Below are 18,690 nucleotides of genomic sequence, written 5' to 3' on the forward strand. Positions count from 1 at the left end.
TCCTGCTTTGAGCAGGGGGTTGGACTAAATGACCTCCTGAGGTCCCTTCCAACCCTGATATTCTATGATTCTATGGCACAGCTGGATCCAGCACCCAGCATCGTGCCTGGGCACAGCCGAGTGCACAGGTCGGTCCCTGATGGGGAGCTAGGCCCATGTGCTCTCCAGCCTCTCCCCACTCACCTGGCAGGCTGCCCCCAGTCATAGGATTTCCTCCGGGTCAGAGGCGAGGTGTCCGAGCCACGGGACTGCCTAGGGCTGGAACAGAACAAGACCAGATCAGCAATTGCCCCTCCTTGGGGCCAGGGCCCTTCAGCACTGAACAGGCCTACTCCAGAGCAAGCGAGCCGAGAGCCCTGGGGCAGCGCACAGATCCACCTCCCGAGCCAGGGGTCCAGCGGGCTGGATCAGGCCCCGGCTAAGGGTTTGCGCTGTGAGCGCAGGTCCTGTTGGCTTCATCACCGAGGCTGCTGCTGGAGAAGGCAGCTCCATGCCTTCGATAAGAGGGCTGTGGAGACTGGACGCCCAACTCTGTTCGACAGCAGAACCCGGTTTGTGCCCGCCTTCCCCAGGCCCCATCCCCACGATGGGCAGTTTGTGGACACTGGCAATCCAAGATGGCAGAGCAAGCTGGCCCCACCACTGCATGCTGGGACAGGCTGGGTCGACCGAGAGGAGTCCAGACTCAAGGCTCCAAGGGCAGAATACGATGGGCCAGCCCACCTCTTCCCCCAAGGGCCTGTAAGCATGTGGGGCCCACGCTTGCCAGGGCTTACAAGGTGCTGCCACGGGTGGGCAGGCTGATGGTGCGGGAGACCTCATCCTTGTAGTAGGAATCCCAGATGGAAAAGCCGATCCCGTCTTCCTTGATCTCCATGAGGGACACCAAGAACTTGGTGATGTTCTTGGTGGAGATGTCCAGCGTGGGTCCCAGGCACTCGGTCGACACAGCCTTCATCTGGCCTGACAGCTTGGGTTCCCCCTATGGCGTGGCACAGGGAAGGGAGGGCTGAGAGGCGAGGAGTTCACTGCCCCGAGGGTAGCATGTGGAGCGAGTCTGAGACGCTGGCGCCCCTTGGCCATTCAGTTCCAAGAAGCCTCTGGGGCCAAGCACCCAGCAGTGGCAGATCTAGAGAAGCCCCGGTTGCCAGCATTAACGTTTCATGAGCTCATTAATGAGGGCAACAGGAAGTACTCCCTGTGCAAGGCTGAAACATGTATGGCCCAGAGTGCCGGAGCAGCTCTCCCAGGAGGATTCGGCACATGGAGGGACTGGTCCAGTCAATTAGCTGCTGGGAAGGGCGCACAGCACCAGGGTGTCACATGGGTTTTATTTGCTCCTAGAGGAGGGCTAGACAGCACCAGGGCACCTTGCCTGGATTCAGGGAAGCCAGTACAGCTCAATGATGTGGCATTTAGGGGTTTAAAGTGGGCTCTACGACTCAAGGAGCCATTTATAGGGCCAAAGTAACACGCCAGGCACGGCCGTCACCAGGAGACCAGACCCCGGGCTATTTCAGTTCCAGACCCAAGACATTCCGCCCATGGAGAAGACTCCCGCCAAGGGCCACCGCCCAGCCGTGAGCACAAAGGGAGAGGGGGTACAATGGACCAAAGACCCCACATCTGGACGTTAAATGGCCCTGTCTGTGGCTGTGAACTGACCTTGAACTTGAAGTCGTCCTGGCTGGCCGAGCCCTTCATGGTGAAAAACTGGGAGAAGCTGTAGGAAACAAAGAGTTAAATGGCCGATCCCCTTTAAGGCTTAACTTAAAGCTAAAGGAAGAAACCACTGCCCATCACCTCCACCCCATAACACCCTATCACCAGCCCTGTGTGACGAACTGGGACTGTTCTTACTGTGGGTTTTGAATGCTGACAGGGGAGTGTGGCTAGGATAGTCTGCACTGGGGGATGGGAGACTGACCGACAGAGAATACCTGAGCATGTAACATGAGAACCCAGGAAGGGGTTAGAGGCCAGGCGACACCTTTGCCCGGGAAACTGAACAAAGGCTGTGGAAGGGGTCGCTGAAGGCAGAGTTTCGGGAGCTGGCTAGTGACATAGCTGGGAGGCAGACGGGGCTCTGACGTCCCAGGGAGGCTAGGGTGCCCGGGGACCCCAAGATGGACCTAACTGAGGGGGTCCTATTGTCTGCGCCTGCAAGACCTGTCTTGGACTGTATTCCTGTCGTCTAAATAAACCTGCTTTACTGACTGGCTGAGAGTCATGGTGGATCGCAGGAAGCCGGGGGTGCAGGGCCTGGTGTCTCCCCACTCTCTGTGACACCCTGCTACGGTTCCTCCTCCCATTCCCCGAGGTACAGCCCATCCCCCGGTCCCTTCCGGGGCCCTCTTCCCTCCCAGCTCCGTCTTGCCCCTGGCCCTCAAGAGGAACGATTACTGGGACAGTTCTGTACAGCCCCTGCACGCCTGGGTTTGAGCACGGCCAGTCATCGCGTGTGGGTAGCCTGTGCACCGTTGGGTCACACGTAGGAGCTCTGAGGGGCTGGAGCATGCTCGGTGCAGACAGAACCTGGAGAATTTAGCTACCAAGCTCTAACGGGTCTACCTTGCCAATGAGTGCCACAGAGATGCGCCCCCCTCCCTCCATAGATCCCGCCGCTCAGGGGCGCACGAGGCTGGGACACTGCACGCTCCCTGGTGCGCTTACCTCCCCTCCGAGGCCAGCTGAACTCCGAGATCTCCTCGTCCGTGCTGGCGTAGCCGTTCTCTGCACAAGGAACAGCCAACAAGGGTGCGTCAACACGACAGAGGGTGGAAGGGCACCGCACTGGGCTGGTCCGATCAGAGCCATCCAGCAGGCGGTCGCCAATCAGCGTGTGGCCCTTTAGGTCCTTGGGACCCCCCCAGACCACTGCTATCATTAACTCTTTGCCACCAAAGCGCCATCAGTGCATCCTCACGGCTGGACAGGCTGTGACCATGTGGGCTGATACGTCTGGATGAAGCGGGCCTATCACTCCTGCCCACAGAGTCAGAGCAATGCCAAGAGCCCTGGGGGGGCTCCATCTGTCCCAATGGGCAGACGTGCCATCTGTAGGGGCAGGGAAACACCCCAAGCCTTCCCAGCTGCTGCCAGCCCCAGGCCCCCAACAGCGCTGCTGGCTGCTTTGCCAGCCAATGCCCAGTACTCACGGGGGTCCCCAGGAGGGAAAAGCCCAGCACCCACCTTGCTGCACATTGTGGATGAGCGCATGCAGCTCGGGGTGGGACTCCGCTTTCTCCCGCAGGGCATCCAGGATCACATGGTTCTGGGAGGAGCTGGTCACATCCGTTTGTCTCAGGCGCCCTTCCAGCAGGCGAATCTGGGCTTCTTTCTGAGCCACCTGCAGCCCCTGTTTGGCGGGAGCAGGAGGTTACCTTCCGTCCAGCACACAGGACGGGCCAGTGGGTGGGATGGGGAATCAGCTCCTGGCTTCAATCCCTGTCCCTGGGCACAGATGCATGTTCCACACCAGCCTCACTCAGCTGCTGCTTGTAACCCATTCCCCTCCCTGGGTCCAGCAGCACACAGGCCAGGCCAGCCTCTCACCCACGCACAAAGGATGCCCCAGGCGCAGCCAAATAGCCCTGGCTCCAAACCTGACCTGCAGCAATTGTGATCCCACCCCAACAAGGGGCCTCCTGGGATCCCATGTTCTGCGACCCACCCCCCAGGAGCTGCACCCCCACTTGAAGGCCCTTTGCCTGACCTTATCGATGGATGCCTTGAGGAAGTTGTCCAGCAGGAGGCGCGCCTCGGCCAAGGAGCAGGAGCTGATCACCACGGAGGTGTCGGTGGAGTCCAGCTCCTCCTACGGTGCAAGAGAGACCCCGAGGGAGGGGAATTAGAACGGGGCTGAGAGGTGAAGGGCAGAAAGCAGAGGGCCAGCAGAGACACCAGCGCCACGGAACCGGGGGGTTTCCTTGACTGGCTGACGCCGGCAGGGACGCAGGTGCTCTGCGAGCAGCCGGCGGGGAAGACGACTTGCATGCCAATACTGTGCATGAGCACTCGCACTGGATGTGTGCCTGGAACCAGGCCCCTGATTGGGCCATCTATGGGGACTGAACCACACACCTGCGGATTTAAAGAAGAGGAGCTTCTACCGCCTGGACGGCAGGAGCTGCTCGCTAGCCAGGTGACCAGAGCAGACCAAGGGCAGGTTTACACTGGGAACTTATACCAGCATAGCTATGTCTCTCCAGGGTGTGAAAATCCTCCCCACCCCCATCCCGGAGAGTGTAGCTCTGCCGACCGAACTAAACAGCCACCTCCTTGGGAGGTGGATTACCTACTCCAACGGGGAGCGTCTACACCTAAAGCCTTGCAGCTGTAGCAGATTAAGCATAGACATAAACTAAAAACCTGTTTACGACCTCCAGCTGCTAGGAGGGGAGCAGAGAGCTACACTGTGCTGAACCTGGGTCAGACCCCCCATGTCATTAACGGTGCGTCCACACAGCAAAGAAAAACCCACAGCAGCGAGCCTCTGGCCAAAGGATTCGGGCTTGCACTATGGGGCTAAAAGTAGCAGTGTAGACATTCCCGCTCATGGGCTCCAAGACCCTCCAGAGCCCAGGCTCCAGCCCTTGTGTGAATGTCTACACTCTTCGTTTTAGCCCCGTAGCCCTGCGAGCCAAGGCAATGGATCCAGGCTCTGAGACTTGTGCTGTGGGGTTTTCCTTGCAGCACAGACACCCGACAGGTGCCAGGGAGAAAGGCTCATTATTAGGCTATTGTTTCTCTGTGGAAATATTTGATTAAACAAAAATTTCCTTTTTGGTCAAAATCCCACCCTCCCTTTACAAAAATTTGACATCAGAAAAGAGACTCAATGTTTGACAACAGCTTTCAGCACAAGTTCGCGGTTTCAGAAAAGGGAAACTCTTTCCCAAGACCCCCAATTTTTTTGCCTTAAACCATCAAAACTGATTTTCAAAAACCACAAAAATTCCAGTTTCTCAGGGGGTGGGGCAGCGGCGGGGGGGGGGGGGGGGGGGGGGAGAAACTGATTTTTTCTTCCCCCTGGGAAATTTCAAAAGAAAAACTAAAAGGGTTTGAGATTTCCTACAAAAGCGAACGGCATCTTCAACCCTCTCTCATGGCTACACCTGGAGTTGGCTCTGAATACCGGGCTGCCCCCCGTGCTTGGCTTCGGTCTAGGCTACAGGAACGCCACTGTGGAACTGGGCTGGGTCGAGGCAGTTTCTCACAGGAGGTTGTGTTGCCGTATATGCAGGGAATGGAGAAAGCCCATGTTCTAAGCATGTTTGGAGCCGGGCGGCGACCCAGGCTGGAGCCTGGTGCTGACATGGGTTTTTCTGTGCACACAGACAGGATTGAGCATGGCTAGACCACGCCTTGCCCGCAGCACTGGATACACCATGGGTACATTTGTCCCATGGTACGGACAGGGCTTCCACTGACTCCAGCATGTGCAGAACTCCCATCAGGGCTGTTGGGCCTAGCAGCTGGTGGTGGACATCATGCTCTCCGCAGCCGTCCCTTCCACAAATAAACCATCCAGCACCGATGGAGACCCTGGTGGACCAACATATAAGGGGCTTCCTAAATCCTGGCCTCGACCTTGCAGACCGTGCAGCGGAAGAGGGCTGATTCTTGGCCTCTGCTGGTCCAAGCCAAGCCGCAGCCATGTCTGTTAGCCTGGCGCCCACGGGCCTACGGCAGCCTATCACACCAGCCCCGTGAGTGCTCAGGCACCTGCTAAACTGGGCCTTATACAGCCGTCATCAGCAAACAAGCAGAGAAAGCAGCCAGACTGCAACAGCTGCTCTGTGACGTTTCTGTAGGGAGGGGGCGAGCTCTGGGGGCTAAGAGCAGGGAGCCAGCTCGGCCCTGACTCCCTGTGTGACCCACGACAGAACGTTTCAGCCCAGAAGTTGGAGCTTAGAAAGCAAGAGGACCCTGCAAACCTGCCTCCTGCACCTCTTATGTTTAAACTGCCTAGAGGAAGAGTCCAGCCAGCCAGCCTCCTGCTCACGCCCAGTCCCCACCCCAACTATCAACCAGCCCCCAGAGCACCCCCTTTCCCTTACAGCACACAATGCCCTGGGGTGATCTCCCCCGCTCCCCCTCCCGTGAGACCAACTCCCCATATACAGACCCCCTGCACCTCGCCCCCGCCCGCAGGCCCCCTCCCCCAGCACCTTGGTCTCCTCCAGCTGCATGATGGTGGCCTGGCAGTCGGCGATACTGTCGTTGATGTAGTCCATGTTGGCTGTCAGCACCTCGATCTCCTCGTTCAGCTCCTGCAGGCCCTTCTGCTCCTCCGGGCTCTCCGCCTGCAGCTTTCCCCTCTTCCCCTGCAGAGCCTCCTGCAGCAGCGCCAGCTCCTCGCGTTTCTGGGGGGCGGGTGGGAAGGAAATGCCTCAGCCGGCGCTGTCCAGGGGCCAGCAGCCTCCCAGCACTCCTGGCCCTCGGTCATGCTCAGACCACCCAATCCCCACCAGGGCACTGCCCCCCACACCTCACCTTGCTCAGCCGCTCCATGTCCGCCTCCAGGTTGACGATGGTCATCTTCTGCATGACAACGTCAAAGATGCGCCGCTCCAGCGACTGCCACTTGAGCCGGGCCGCCTTGCTGAAGGTCTGGCTCATCCCCTTCTTTGGGAACTTCTTCCTGCAGTGGGATGGGACATGGTCAGGGGGCTTCCACCAGGCGGGCGCTCGGCCATCATGCCCACTAGTGCTCAGGACAGAGGGGCATTTACACATCAGGGGTCTGCCTCCAGCCAATGTGGGGAGTCTCACGTGTCAAACCACATGGCAGAGTCGCCCACGATGATAGAGCGATCGTTTCCAGTGTTCCCACAGAACTCCGCTCCCATCTAACACCCAGGAGCCCGGGGCCTGAGGGCCAAGCAGGGAACGAGGCCGCGGGGGACACGGATTTGGAAGCACTGGTCTGACCCGGAGGGCGAAGGGTCTCTCAGGAAGTGGTCGATTTTCTGGTTCCACTGGCGCACGATGCTGGAGACCGAGTGAGAGCCGGACTCCGGTTCCGAGGAGGTGGTGCTGGCGGACACCGCCGCACCCGAGTCCAGCATGGCTGGCTTCTGACTCAGCCTCCCAGAGACCCGGTCCGACATGGGCTTGGCCAGGCGGCGCAGAGCAGAGACCTGGGTGAGAGCAGTGCCTGAGGGCTGGGCCTCCTGGGAACACCCACGGGGGCATCGCCCCCCAGCCACCCCAGTGGCAGAGCGACTCCAACGCTTCTCAAGTGGCAAAGTGAGCCTGGGAGCAGCTGAGCACCTTTCAAGAGAGCTGAGCCTATCTGGGATGGGTGAAGGTCCGGTACCCTTGGATAACAGTTTCCCAGAATGCATCAGAAGGGACTGGGATCGAAGCACCGCACCGTCCCGCGAGCTGTACGGGTGCTGGGGCAGGAGGCAGCCTGGACGAGTCACCTGACCAAGTCAGCTGCCAGGACCCAGCTCCAGGAAGGAGGGAGGGATGATACCAAGTCAAATGTTGTACAGAAATCTAAGTATATTACTTCAATACTATTACTTTTATCAGCCAAACTTGTAATATCAAAAAAGATATCAAGTTAGTTTGCAAGATCTATTTTGCATAGACCCATGTTGATTGACATTAATTATATTGACCTCCTTTAATTCTTTATTAATCGAGTCCTATATCGGCTGCACCCTTATCTTGCCCAGGCCTATAAGTACCCACATGGTCCTGTTTACTCTTTTTAGACATTTACACAGTTTAATAATCACATAACACCCATGACAAACTAACAGTAGTAAAAATTGATTAAAACAGTTTAAACCATGGCAGAATTACAGACCTTCATTATAGCCACACATCTCCTCATCCACATCACCCTGCATTGCAAAGACGTCAGCACACTAGACATCCCTTATTCCCCTTGTCCCAGTGATGACAGGGGCACTTCCTTGTGTCCTGAACTGGGATTCCAAATCTGCAGTGTATTGAGACAGCTGCATGCAAAAACATTCGCCTTTAGCCTCACAGACGCTGTGCAGGCCACATCAGGACACAATCATACGGATGGTATTTGCCACACTGGCATGCAAACAGTTCTGTAGGCAGCACCAACTTGCCTTGAGCCTGGCAAATGCGCACACCACCACCATCCTGTGACTGCTAAGCATGTAATTGAACCTGCTTTTGCCAGGCCTTCTGAGGCAGCATATGGTTTTGTGAGCCATGGAAGGATGGATAGATGGGGTCACCTAAAATAGTAGCAGGCATCACTGTATTAATTCAGGTAGAGTATAGGAGCCCAAAGGGTCAATGGTGCAAATATAACCTAGTCACTGTCCAGTATTAGACAGTTTGAAACAAGGCTTAGAGTTTGGTATGCAAAGACCTCAGCCTGCTTGGGACCAGACAAACACACGATTAAAAATCATTTAAACCTTTTATTAAAGACCCAGAAAAAGAAGGAAAAACTATTCAAGCATTTGAAATGTAAAGTATTAAGTAAGGCTTTTCATTCTCATGTCCCTTATTCCCTTTCTCATTAGCTAGAGAGTTTTAAGAAGGAAAAAAATCCTTCTTTGAGTCTTTTAAATGGTATCAGGGATGGTAATAACTCCTTTTCGGGGAAAGAGAAGATAGTTGAAATAGGCTGCGGGGTATTGTTAATGTCCAATCCCATTTCCTAAGAAGACAAAACAAAACACACACAAAAGGGAAGAGACAAGAACAGCAAAGATAGAAAATGCAGCTTCTCTCTCTGATGCTGATCATCACTTGCAACCTCACTGCTGGAAAAACACAGCCACTCTGAGACCTGACAATGTAGGATAGCAGCACTGTGCTGTTTAGAGCATTGCTTTTAGCTGCATCTTCCTGGTCACATGCTCACAAAAGTTGCAGTCTTGCCAGCTAAGCCAGACTCTTATTATATAGAAGGAAAAAATGGAGGAGAAAGAGGAAAGAAAAGAAATCAGATAGGAAAGAAAAAGGAGACATGGTGGGGAGGGGACAGACAAAGTTTCACATCCCAGGCTGTGTTCGGGATTTAGCCAGAGCCAGTGGAGGTGATGATGTCATCTGGCTCCCTGTCTCTGGTGAGGACATCTCTCAGGATTTTGATGAAGAAGGTTCAGGGTCCCAGGAGATAGTCGTGGCAGCAGCCATGGTGGTGAATCTCACTTCAGTAGCCAATTTTTCTCCTTAAAGACAGAGCTTTTGAACTCCAAAGGGAGTGATGGGTGGAATAGTCCAGCCTCTCATTATTTTGTCTACCAGTTAGGCCTACTTTCCAACACATCCATTTTGGTTCATTGATTTTTCGGTTCACAGTTAGGGTAAATGTGTAGGCCCAATTATCACAACCTAATTGACACCCTTTGAGAACAGTGTCATTAGGAGGGAATAAGGTCCCTGCTTGTCTCAGCTGGTAAACACCCAGTCTCCTCAGCACCCAGGCATTATGCACCTTTCCTGGACATCCCAGTGGTGTTCGTGAACATGCCTCTGTGGTTGGCCAAAGCCTGCAGAGCGAGGGTAGAGAACCCTTTGCAGTCAACATATTCACTTGCTTCTTCTTTGTGTCCCGCTCAGCTTTCACAGCAGGGTTAAGCACAGTTACACTGATTACAGTGGTCTTTCAAATGAATCTTCAGAACTTCTGTTTCAAGGTTTTTCCATCATTGGAGAAACATTGTTCTAAGCCAGGTTTACTCTCTGGTAACTGCTATCCCCCATGGACATAACTCAGCTATTAGTCTGTCGCACCACCATATTGCTAAAGGACCTTGGCCACAGAGACAGGGACTATCTGTCTTCCACAAACAGTCTCTACATTCAGAACTATCGGATTTCTGTCGGAGATTCATTTCTGAGTCACCCTTTGTGGCTGGTGTGGGAGAACGGCTCCACCACAGACACTTGTGTTTCATTACAGGATTCATCATTAATTATTACTTGGTAAGTACTGACAGTGCCTTACAAACCACAGAGAACCAGTTCCTGCCACTGGAAGCTAACAATCTATAGTAATGAGCAGTGCTAGCCTACTAGTGACCAAATTCTTGGCCTTGTAGAAGAAATGGGTATTGAGGAGGAATTGAAATAAGTGATATTTAGAAGGTGATATCTGTCCACCAGGGCTGGCTCAAGAGCTCCCACTCTTGTCAGACAGGTCCCCAACCTCCTGTTCAATTTCTTTCAGCTAGGGTGGATGAAGGGCTGGAAGTCTCCCCATCCCATTCCCAGTGCCTTCACGCACCTCCCCATCACAGCTCCTTCCCAATCGAGGTAGAGAAATTGACCCACAGGTTTGCAAAGACATAGGGGATGTTTAGAATGGGAGAAAGAACAACCTCTGTGTGTATGTATGTCTGCCCTGCAAGAGGAGCTGTGGGGAGGCATTTTAGAATCATAGAATATCAGGGTTGGACGGGACCTCAGGAGGTCATCTAGTCCAACCCCCTGCTCAAAGCAGGACCAATCCCCAACTAAATTATCCCAGCCAGGGCATTGTCAAGCCTGACCTTAAAAACCTCTAAGGAAGGAGATTTCACCACCTCCCTAGGTAACCCATTCCAGTGCTTCACCACCCTCCTAGTGAAAAAGTTTTTCCTAATATCCAACCTAAACCTCCCTCCTGGAATTGATACCTCCTCATCTATTATTGGGAGTGGACTACATCTACCCTGATCGAATTGGCCCTGTCAACACTGGTTCTCCACTTGTGAGGTAACTCCCTTCTCTTCATGTGTCATTATATAATGCCTGCATCTGTAACTTTCACTCCATGCATCTGAAGAAGTGAGGTTTTTTACCCATGAAAGCTTATGCCCAAATAAATCTGTTCGTCTTTAAGGTGCCACCGGACTCCTTTTTGTTTCCCTTCACTGTCTCCTATCTGTTACATTCTCTCTCTCTCTCTCCCTACCTTTATTTCTCTGCACCCCCTTGTTTCCACATGCCCAGGACCTGACAGATTCCCTCCTGTTCCCAGTAGTCTCCTCCCTAGGTTGCCATTTGTCTCAGTTTTCCCAGGATTGCCCCTTTGTGGCGGTAGCTGTCCTCAGAAATCTGGCTGGGCACTCAGTACACAGAGCCAGCTGTCTGGTGTGATGGGACATCCCGGCTGTGTTGGATTTGTGTACCGTAGAGGTGGCAGCCCTACCCCTTCCTCTACCGTCTCTCTCCTCAATCTCTTTTCTCCTCACCCCCTCCCCATTCCCTACTTCCCCTCAAGTTTCATCTCCAGTTCCCTAGCCACAGAGCCAGGGTGCAACCATCTTCCCTGAAGGAGGCCTGGCTTCACTCCCTTTGAATCAATGGGTAGCAATGGCCATCTTCACTAAGGGCAACCTCATTGCCCAGGCAAAACCTAGACCACCTAACACCTAGGGGAGCCTGTGGTTTCAGTGTCATTGAAAGTAATGGGAGAGTGTGGCCATTTTGAATTAGGGCAAAAATCCACAACCAAGCTGCAGGAGACAGTCAGAAGCTCAATCACCAAATATCATGAGATGTGAAACTCTGCCTGCTCCGGCTCCTTTGTTGGGTGTGATCTTGTTGTCTTGTTAATGGTTTATTAAGATGTGTGATGTTTCCTAATAATTAATTTGTAAGGATATGGCAGCAATCCAAGATGGAGTCTGTATTGACATCTTGTAAACTCCTTTTTATGACCCCTTTGTGCCCTGTCATCCTGGCTTAGTTATGACTGGATCAAACTGTTTTTTCCCACCACTGGGTGATCTCAAGAACATTTTGCCTCCGACCGTTTCCCGCCTTTCCCGGGACCATACCATGTTTTCCTGCCACAGACTGCATAAAAACTGTAACCACAGACAAGTGGAGCAGTCCATCCTAGTGACTGTGTGTGCGCAGTTCAGATCTTCAAGGCATCAGTGCATCATCGGAGAATACCACCCTTTCCTGAAGTGAAGAGAAGGAAGAAGTATTCCACCTTACCTGCTCCTGTTCGTGGAGACGCCAACACCAGAGGGTTCTCGGTCCATTTCTTCCATCCCCGATCGACATCGAGGGACTCCCCAGTGTTCCTCCTCCGCTGGTTCCAATTACCCAAAGAATGTAGGTCCTGGACTTCACAGCCACCACAGACACGCTGGAATATAGTGAGGTACAATCAGGGTTCTCTTAGTTGGGGTTTTATACGTTTAATTGCCAGGGTGGTTTACGTATTTGGGCCTGAGCTTTATGCCCCTTGGTAAAGCTGCTGTATTACTGGTTTGTGTTTTCTATAGTTATTGTTGTTCATGTTTACCCCTTCCCTTATTTGTCATTTATCCCTCAATACACTTACCTGCTTCTGCTCTTCTGAGTAAAAGGGGCTTGTTTTATATCCTGATGCCTACACCATTATACATACAGAGTTATCTTGGCTCCCCTTTGAGATAACACCTTCCCCCACCCAGACCACAGATCTGGTCACCCTGGAGTGGGGAGCAGAGCTGCGGCTGCTTTTCCAGGAAGGCAGAGGGAGTTGGGAGGACCTCTCCTTGGAGAGAGGGAAGGAAGCGGGGAGCAGAGGGTCCACTGTGGGCTGCCCTGGCTCTTCCTAGAAATGTGCAGCTGGCCTGGCTGGATCAGCTGTGCTTCACTGTGCTAAGAACCATGCCCGTCAGCCCCTGGCTCAGGGCCACACCCCTCTCGCTGGAGGTCCCACCAACTCCGTTCTGCCCCCAGGGGTGGCTCTCTGCTGCCAGCTCTCTGAGGGAAATCCCTGCTTCTCCAATGCCCAACTGACAATTTGGCTGCTTCCTGCCAAGCCCAGCTGCCTCCCCTGCCTCCCTGCAACTCACAGCCCAGGCCCTACCAAGGCCCCAGTGCTGCCTCCCAGCCTGGATACCATCTTCCCCTCCTGCTGCAGCCGGGGCTGCTCCCCCATGTGAAGCTGGGCCGGAGGCAGGGCAGCCAGGCAGAGTCCTCTTCCTCTAGGGCAATGCCCACAGACCCTGTCTCCCACCTCCTCCCATGCTTCCCCGACTCAGAGTGGAGCTGGGGGTGCCGAGTTGTGCTGAGAGGCATGGGGAGCCCTGCGCTGCCCTGGGAGCACCAAGGACACCAGCCTCTCCCTTCCCTGGGCACCAGGCTATGGAGATGAGCCTGCCTGGCCTGCCTGGTGCATACATGGACAGCCACCGCCCTATGCAGCCATGCAGAGTAGCCTGCAAAGAGGTACAGGACCAGCCATCAAATGTTCATCCTGAGGATCTTCTGGCTCAGGGATTTTCCACCCAGGCTATTCTGAGGGGGAATTTTCTGGTCATTGTGTGAGCGTTACAGACTAGAAGGGTTAATCTCATCACTGCCACCCACAGGAGAAGAGAAGGAATGAAGGGGCTGAGCAAGTGCCCAGAGGTGCTGAGCATTTGCCACTCCTTTGGGAGGGAAGGGAGCACTGGGTGCTCTGGAAATCAGGCCCTAAGTGACCTGGTAGCTCATTTGCAGGCAAAGGGCATGCAAGAAGCTGCTGTTTTGTGAGCAATTGGGTTATTTGGGGATTGAAAATGCTTATGGGCTGCTTGGTTTTGCCCCACCCCTGGACCCAGACCATGGTCCACATCCCCTCAGGGGGCACCACATGGACCAAGAACTTCCCCAACTTCTGGGATGGAATAGAGACAAGGGGGGGGAGGGGCTGGACAGCCCTCCTCACAACCCAGCATCTGGACCAAATGGTCCATGCACGCTGTGCTGCCAGATAATACAAGTGGTAGTAGACGGTTCAATGTCAAACCCTGATGATGATGGGGTTGTTGTAGTTGCATATAATTTTATTTTAGTTTTTCTCCTTTAAAAAAAAACCTAGGAAATTACATATTAAAAACAACATTGAATAGAACGTTTGTTAGTTTGCAAAGTCAAAAATACTCAGAAGTTAAGACATGCCAGTTTTACTGTTGCCTGCCCAACTTCTGCCTCTGTGTAGGTGTGGATTATAAAACAATCCTCAATTACATGATCACATGCTATTTTTTCACAAGACCCCAGTCTCATTCAGTGCACAGGATGGATGCATCGGGGGCAAATTTAAAAAATGCATGGACATCTCCAAATCTGGCATTTTTTTCAAGAGTTTGACTTTGCAACTTCATTAACATTGTTCTAATGTAGCTCTTTTGTATGTAGTGTAATAATTATACGGAAGCTGGTTGCCACATTTTAGTTAAGATTGCATTCAAGAATTCAGTTTCACAGGAGTTTGAAACCTTAATATTGTGTACAAATCTCAAGTGGCAAAAACCATAGCATGTAAACTTTTAATAGAACTTCCATTTTTCATTGCTCGTTTGAAAAAAATCATTGATACAAAGAAAATAATATGCATTCCAACATAACCTTTTGAACAGTTTCATTAGTGTGACTAGCTTTTTTTCAAACTTTTTGAAAAATATTTGAACCTCTAGGCTCTGCACCATGTGTCACGCCTCATAGGCCAAATCCAGCACTGTCAGTTATGCACAGGCAACATCGATCTGTGTTTCATCACTTTTGAGAAATAGTTCGCAATACAGGACCTGAGACAATCCTGCCATCGTCAGCCGTGAGGCTGTTCCATGTGTGCTGGACTCTCCAGAACTTAGGTCAGAAGTCTCAATGTGTCATGGTTTCCTGCACTTTAAGGCCAAAAGGGACCGTTCGTTATCTAGTCTGACCGTCTGTATATCCCCGGCTGTTGAATTTCAACCAAATATACCTCTAATGCCCCTACACTGAGCCCAACAACTTTAGTTAGACTGAAGTATTTCAGTCCTCAGGAGACTAAATTGTTGTGTGCCACAGGCAGAGGACAGGCGAGACAGAGGTGCCACCTATGCCCAATGCCCCTGCTATGGCAGGGAATTGATTCATTGAGATGTGCCCAGGTGATCCTAGCAGGCAAGCCACACCCATGCTGTAGTTGAAGCATTCCAATCTTACCTGGGTGTAGATTCCTTCCTGACTCAGAGCATATGGGCAAGATACACCACCCAGGTATCTAAGAGGATTCACCCCAGAGCACTGGTCCACCATGTCCTCTGTCCCATCCCCAGCTGTGGCCAATCTCTGATGCTTCAGAGAAAAGCAGGGAAAAAAACAACAACAAAATCAGAATACATCTAGCCAATTGTGTATCAGGGAAGATATTCCTTCCTGATCCCTGCAGGCAATTGGCTGAAGCATGAGGATTGATTATGGTGGTTATCTGAATGCAGAGATCTAGTATTCTAAGCATGCTGAGGGCAATAACAAAAGTTGTGAATTGAAACTGACTTAGTTATTTCAGCATAGGTTTGTGTGTAAACCAGCCCTTAGTCACCTCTCCCTTCTGCTGGATTCTGTCTGGCAATGCACCATCCAGTCAGCTGGTCTGAGTTCTTTACACTTGAGATGGAACAGAAATGTCCTGGAGGCTGATGGGTACGGATATGATTTAGTCAGGCAGGTCACAGAAGCCACAGATTCCATGACTTTCCCGGACTTCCGTGACAATGGCTTGGGCTGTCAGAGTGGGGGGGCGGAGCCAGGGCTGTGCACCCATAATTCGAGCCAGCTTTTCAAAAGCACTCAGGTCTCATGGAGGCTCCTAAAGAAGAATCAGGTTTTCAAACGTACTCAGCACCCAATGTGGTGACTAGAGCAGATTTTTTAGAAAAACATCCAATCTTCATTTTAAAATGGCCAGTGGTGGAGAATCCACAACCCTTGGTAAGTTGTTCCAAGGGTTAATTCATTGAATCATAGAATATCAGGATTGGAAGGGACCTCAGGAGGTCATCTAGTCCAACCAATCATCCCAGCCAGGGCTTTGTCAAGCCTGACCTTAAAAACCTCTAAGGAAGGAGATTCCACCACCTCCCTAGGTAACCCATTAACCAATTACCCTCACTGTTAAAAATCTGTGCCTTATGTCTTGTCTGAATTTATCTACCTTCAACTTCCAGCCCCTGAAACTTGTTACACCTTTATCTGGTAGATTAAATAGCCCTCTATTATCAAATTTTTGTTTCCCATGTAAGTTCTTACAGTCTGTGACCAAGTCACCCCTTAAACTTTTTTGTTAAAGTGAACAGATTTTTCTCCTTAAGTCTTTTGTTGTAAGGCCTGTTTTCCAATTCTTTAATCATTCTTGTGGCTCTTCTCTGAGCCATCTCGAATTTATCAACATCCTTCTCGAACTGTGGACACCAGAACTGGACACAGTATTCCAGCAGTGGTTGCACTCCCTATTCCTACTTGATATTCCCCTGTTTATACATTCAAGGATCGCATTAGCCTTTTGGCTACAGCATCGCACTGGGAGCTAGTATTGAGCTAATTATCTGCCACAGCATCTACGTTTTTTTTCAGAGGCACTGCTTCACAGACTAGAGTCCCCATCCCATAAGTATGGCCTACATTCTTTGTTCCTAGATGTATGACTTTACAGTTGGCCATATTAAAATGCATACTGTTCGCTTGCACCCAACATAACAAGTGACCCAGATCACGTTATATCAGTGACCTGTCCTCCTCCTTATTTACCACTCCCGCCATCTTTGTGTCATCTGCAAACTTTATGCATGATGAATTTCTGTTTTCTTCCAGGTCATTGATGAAAATGTTAAATAGAATAGGGCCAAGAACCAAGCCCTGTGGGACCCACTAGAAACACCGCATCTCAGTGATGATTCCCCATTTATAATCCATTTAATGTGTGCCATGGTGATTTTGTATTGTTCTGGGTTTCTTAATCAAAATGTCATGTGGTACCAAGTCAAATGCCTTACAGAACTCTATTGCATCAAGTTACCTTTATTAGCCAATCTTGTAACCTCAGCAACAAAAGATATCAACTTGACAAGATCTGTTTTCCAGAAAGCCATATTGATTGGCATTGATTCGATTACCCTCCTTCAATTCTTTATTAATCGAGTCCCATATCAGTTCCATTTTCATTTCAAACAGTCCCAAAAGTTAGTGATGTTTCCTGGGGTATCCTGGTCTGTGCCTCCCATGGTCAGCTCCCCACCTCCACCGGCCATGGGCAACACAAGCACTGCCCTGCTGTGTCTCTACGGGTTAGCGATACACAGGCCCTGCTGTGTCTCTACGGGTTAGCGATACACAGGCCCTGCTGTGTCTCTACAGGTTAGCAAAAGGCACGCTCCATCCCCAGAGCCTGCCAAGCATCTTCCTGGAGCATCCAGCTCCTGTTCAACACAGAGATTCAATTAACAGCAAGTAGAGGCATTAGAAACAAATGGTTACATACAAAATCAAACCATAACATATGATGAGAGGAAATGGGGATTGAAAGCAGCATTACTGGTTAGTCAGCCTCTAGCATTTGGCTCGAGGACAGTGCAAAATTATGCTTGCAGGGAGACAGAATGCCTAGCCATTGTGTTGACATGAACCAAGTTTGAGCAGTATCCCTGCATAGTTGCTGTCACTACAGAAAGTGACTGTCCAGAGCCTGGATTATGAGACTCTCAGCATACGCCAAGATGAGGCAAGGGAGAGGAGTTTAACCAGGCATTCCCTTGTCTAACAGATACACAGATTCTGCAGCTTTTCCCAAACTGACACTGCTCTTCAGATACTCAGAACAGTCATATCAGGATTGCCAGACAGGAAGGAAGTAGTGTCTCAGGAGTACAGAACAAAGAAAGAACTGACAGGACAACATGGCCTTCTCTATGAAGTCAATAAAGTCATAATACATAATGACATGCATGCTGAACTGCTAATCTGCTTACTCTCTGGCTATATTGATGTTGAAACATTGTGTTAGAGGATTTGGTACCTGTCTAAAGGTGTATTTAATACAGTCATAGAGCTGGTACGTAGACTTGGAATGTCTATCTCTTTAAGAGTCCAATAAATAAAACAGGTACAAATAGGCTTAGCACATAGAATCACAGAAATGCAGGGCTGGAAGGGACCCGGAGAGGTCATCTAGTCAAGTGACTCTCAACCTTTCCAGACTACTGTACCCCTTTCGGAAGTCTGCTTTCTTTGCATACCCCAAGTTTCATCCCACTTTAAAACTACTTGCTTACAAAATCAGACATAGAAATACAAAAGTGTCACAGCACACTACTACTGAAAAATGGTTGACTTTCTCATTTTTACCATATTTATAAAATAAATCAACTGTAATGTAAATATTGTACTTAAATTTCAGTTTAGAATATACAGAGCAGTATAAACAGTCATCGTCTGTATGAAATTTTAGTTTGTATTAACTTCACTAGTGCTTTTTATGTAGCCTGTTGTAAAAGTAGGCAAATACCTAGATGAGTTGATGTACCCCCTGGAAGACCTCTGCATATCCCCAGGGGTACATGTACCCATGGTTGAGAACCATTAATCTAGTCCATGCCTCCATTCTGAGGCATCCCATGTATACCTAGATCATCAGACAGATGTCTAACTTGTTCTTAAAAAATGATGGGGATTCCACAACCTCCCTTAGTACCTGTGCCAGCACTTAATTATCCTTAAAATTTTCCTAATATCTACTCTGCAGCTTTGGTAAATGTAAGCAGAGCCTGAATGAGCTCTTCCCTGACATCTAGTGGTGAGCTGTGGAAAAAGACTTAAGGAACTGATCTCGTTTGCATGGACACACCCACCCTGCCTAGGTGCTCAGCATGAGAGGATTGCTTGCCCAAATGATCACTTGTGGCTGCTGTGGAATCCCCAGTCTCCTTATTATTGGGGCAGGAG

General features: G+C 51.0%; 2 protein-coding genes across 8 annotated transcripts in view; both read right to left on the reverse strand.

Moving 5' to 3' along the window:
• Positions 1–187: 187 nt before the first annotated feature.
• On the reverse strand, positions 188–7,614 carry LOC112059852 (kinesin-like protein KIF21B). 2 transcript variants are annotated; one of them, XM_065573862.1, is made up of 7 exons: positions 6,499–7,614; positions 6,174–6,368; positions 3,716–3,817; positions 3,193–3,358; positions 2,674–2,733; positions 1,666–1,723; positions 188–982 (listed from the first exon to the last, which is right to left on the reverse strand). In XM_065573862.1, exons 1-6 carry the CDS (start codon positions 6,739–6,741, stop codon positions 1,701–1,703), a joined length of 789 nt encoding a protein of 262 aa, XP_065429934.1. In that variant the 5' UTR covers positions 6,742–7,614; the 3' UTR covers positions 188–982; positions 1,666–1,700. The 2 variants fall into 2 exon arrangements, with proteins under 2 accessions (XP_065429934.1, XP_065429931.1); XM_065573859.1 differs by lacking the exon at positions 188–982 and having other exon boundaries at positions 1,426–2,733.
• A 3,626-nt stretch (positions 7,615–11,240) lies between these two features.
• LOC101934233 (NACHT, LRR and PYD domains-containing protein 3-like) overlaps positions 11,241–18,690 on the reverse strand; it is a 43,619-nt gene continuing 36,169 nt past the window's right edge. For 4 of the 6 annotated variants that reach the window (XM_065573855.1, XM_008170373.4, XM_065573857.1 and 1 more), the window contains one exon: positions 16,755–18,690. This exon is cut by the window's right edge and continues 7,817 nt beyond it. The gene's annotated coding sequence lies outside the window, so the exon portion shown is untranslated. Of the gene's footprint in view, positions 12,098–16,754 lie in introns of those variants that run through there. The other 2 variants (XR_006172831.2, XR_006172830.2) reach the window with 2 other exon arrangements.

The sequence above is a fragment of the Chrysemys picta genome, chromosome 20 (genome assembly GCF_011386835.1).
Source record: "Chrysemys picta bellii isolate R12L10 chromosome 20, ASM1138683v2, whole genome shotgun sequence".
Lineage (NCBI taxonomy): Eukaryota > Metazoa > Chordata > Testudines > Emydidae > Chrysemys > Chrysemys picta.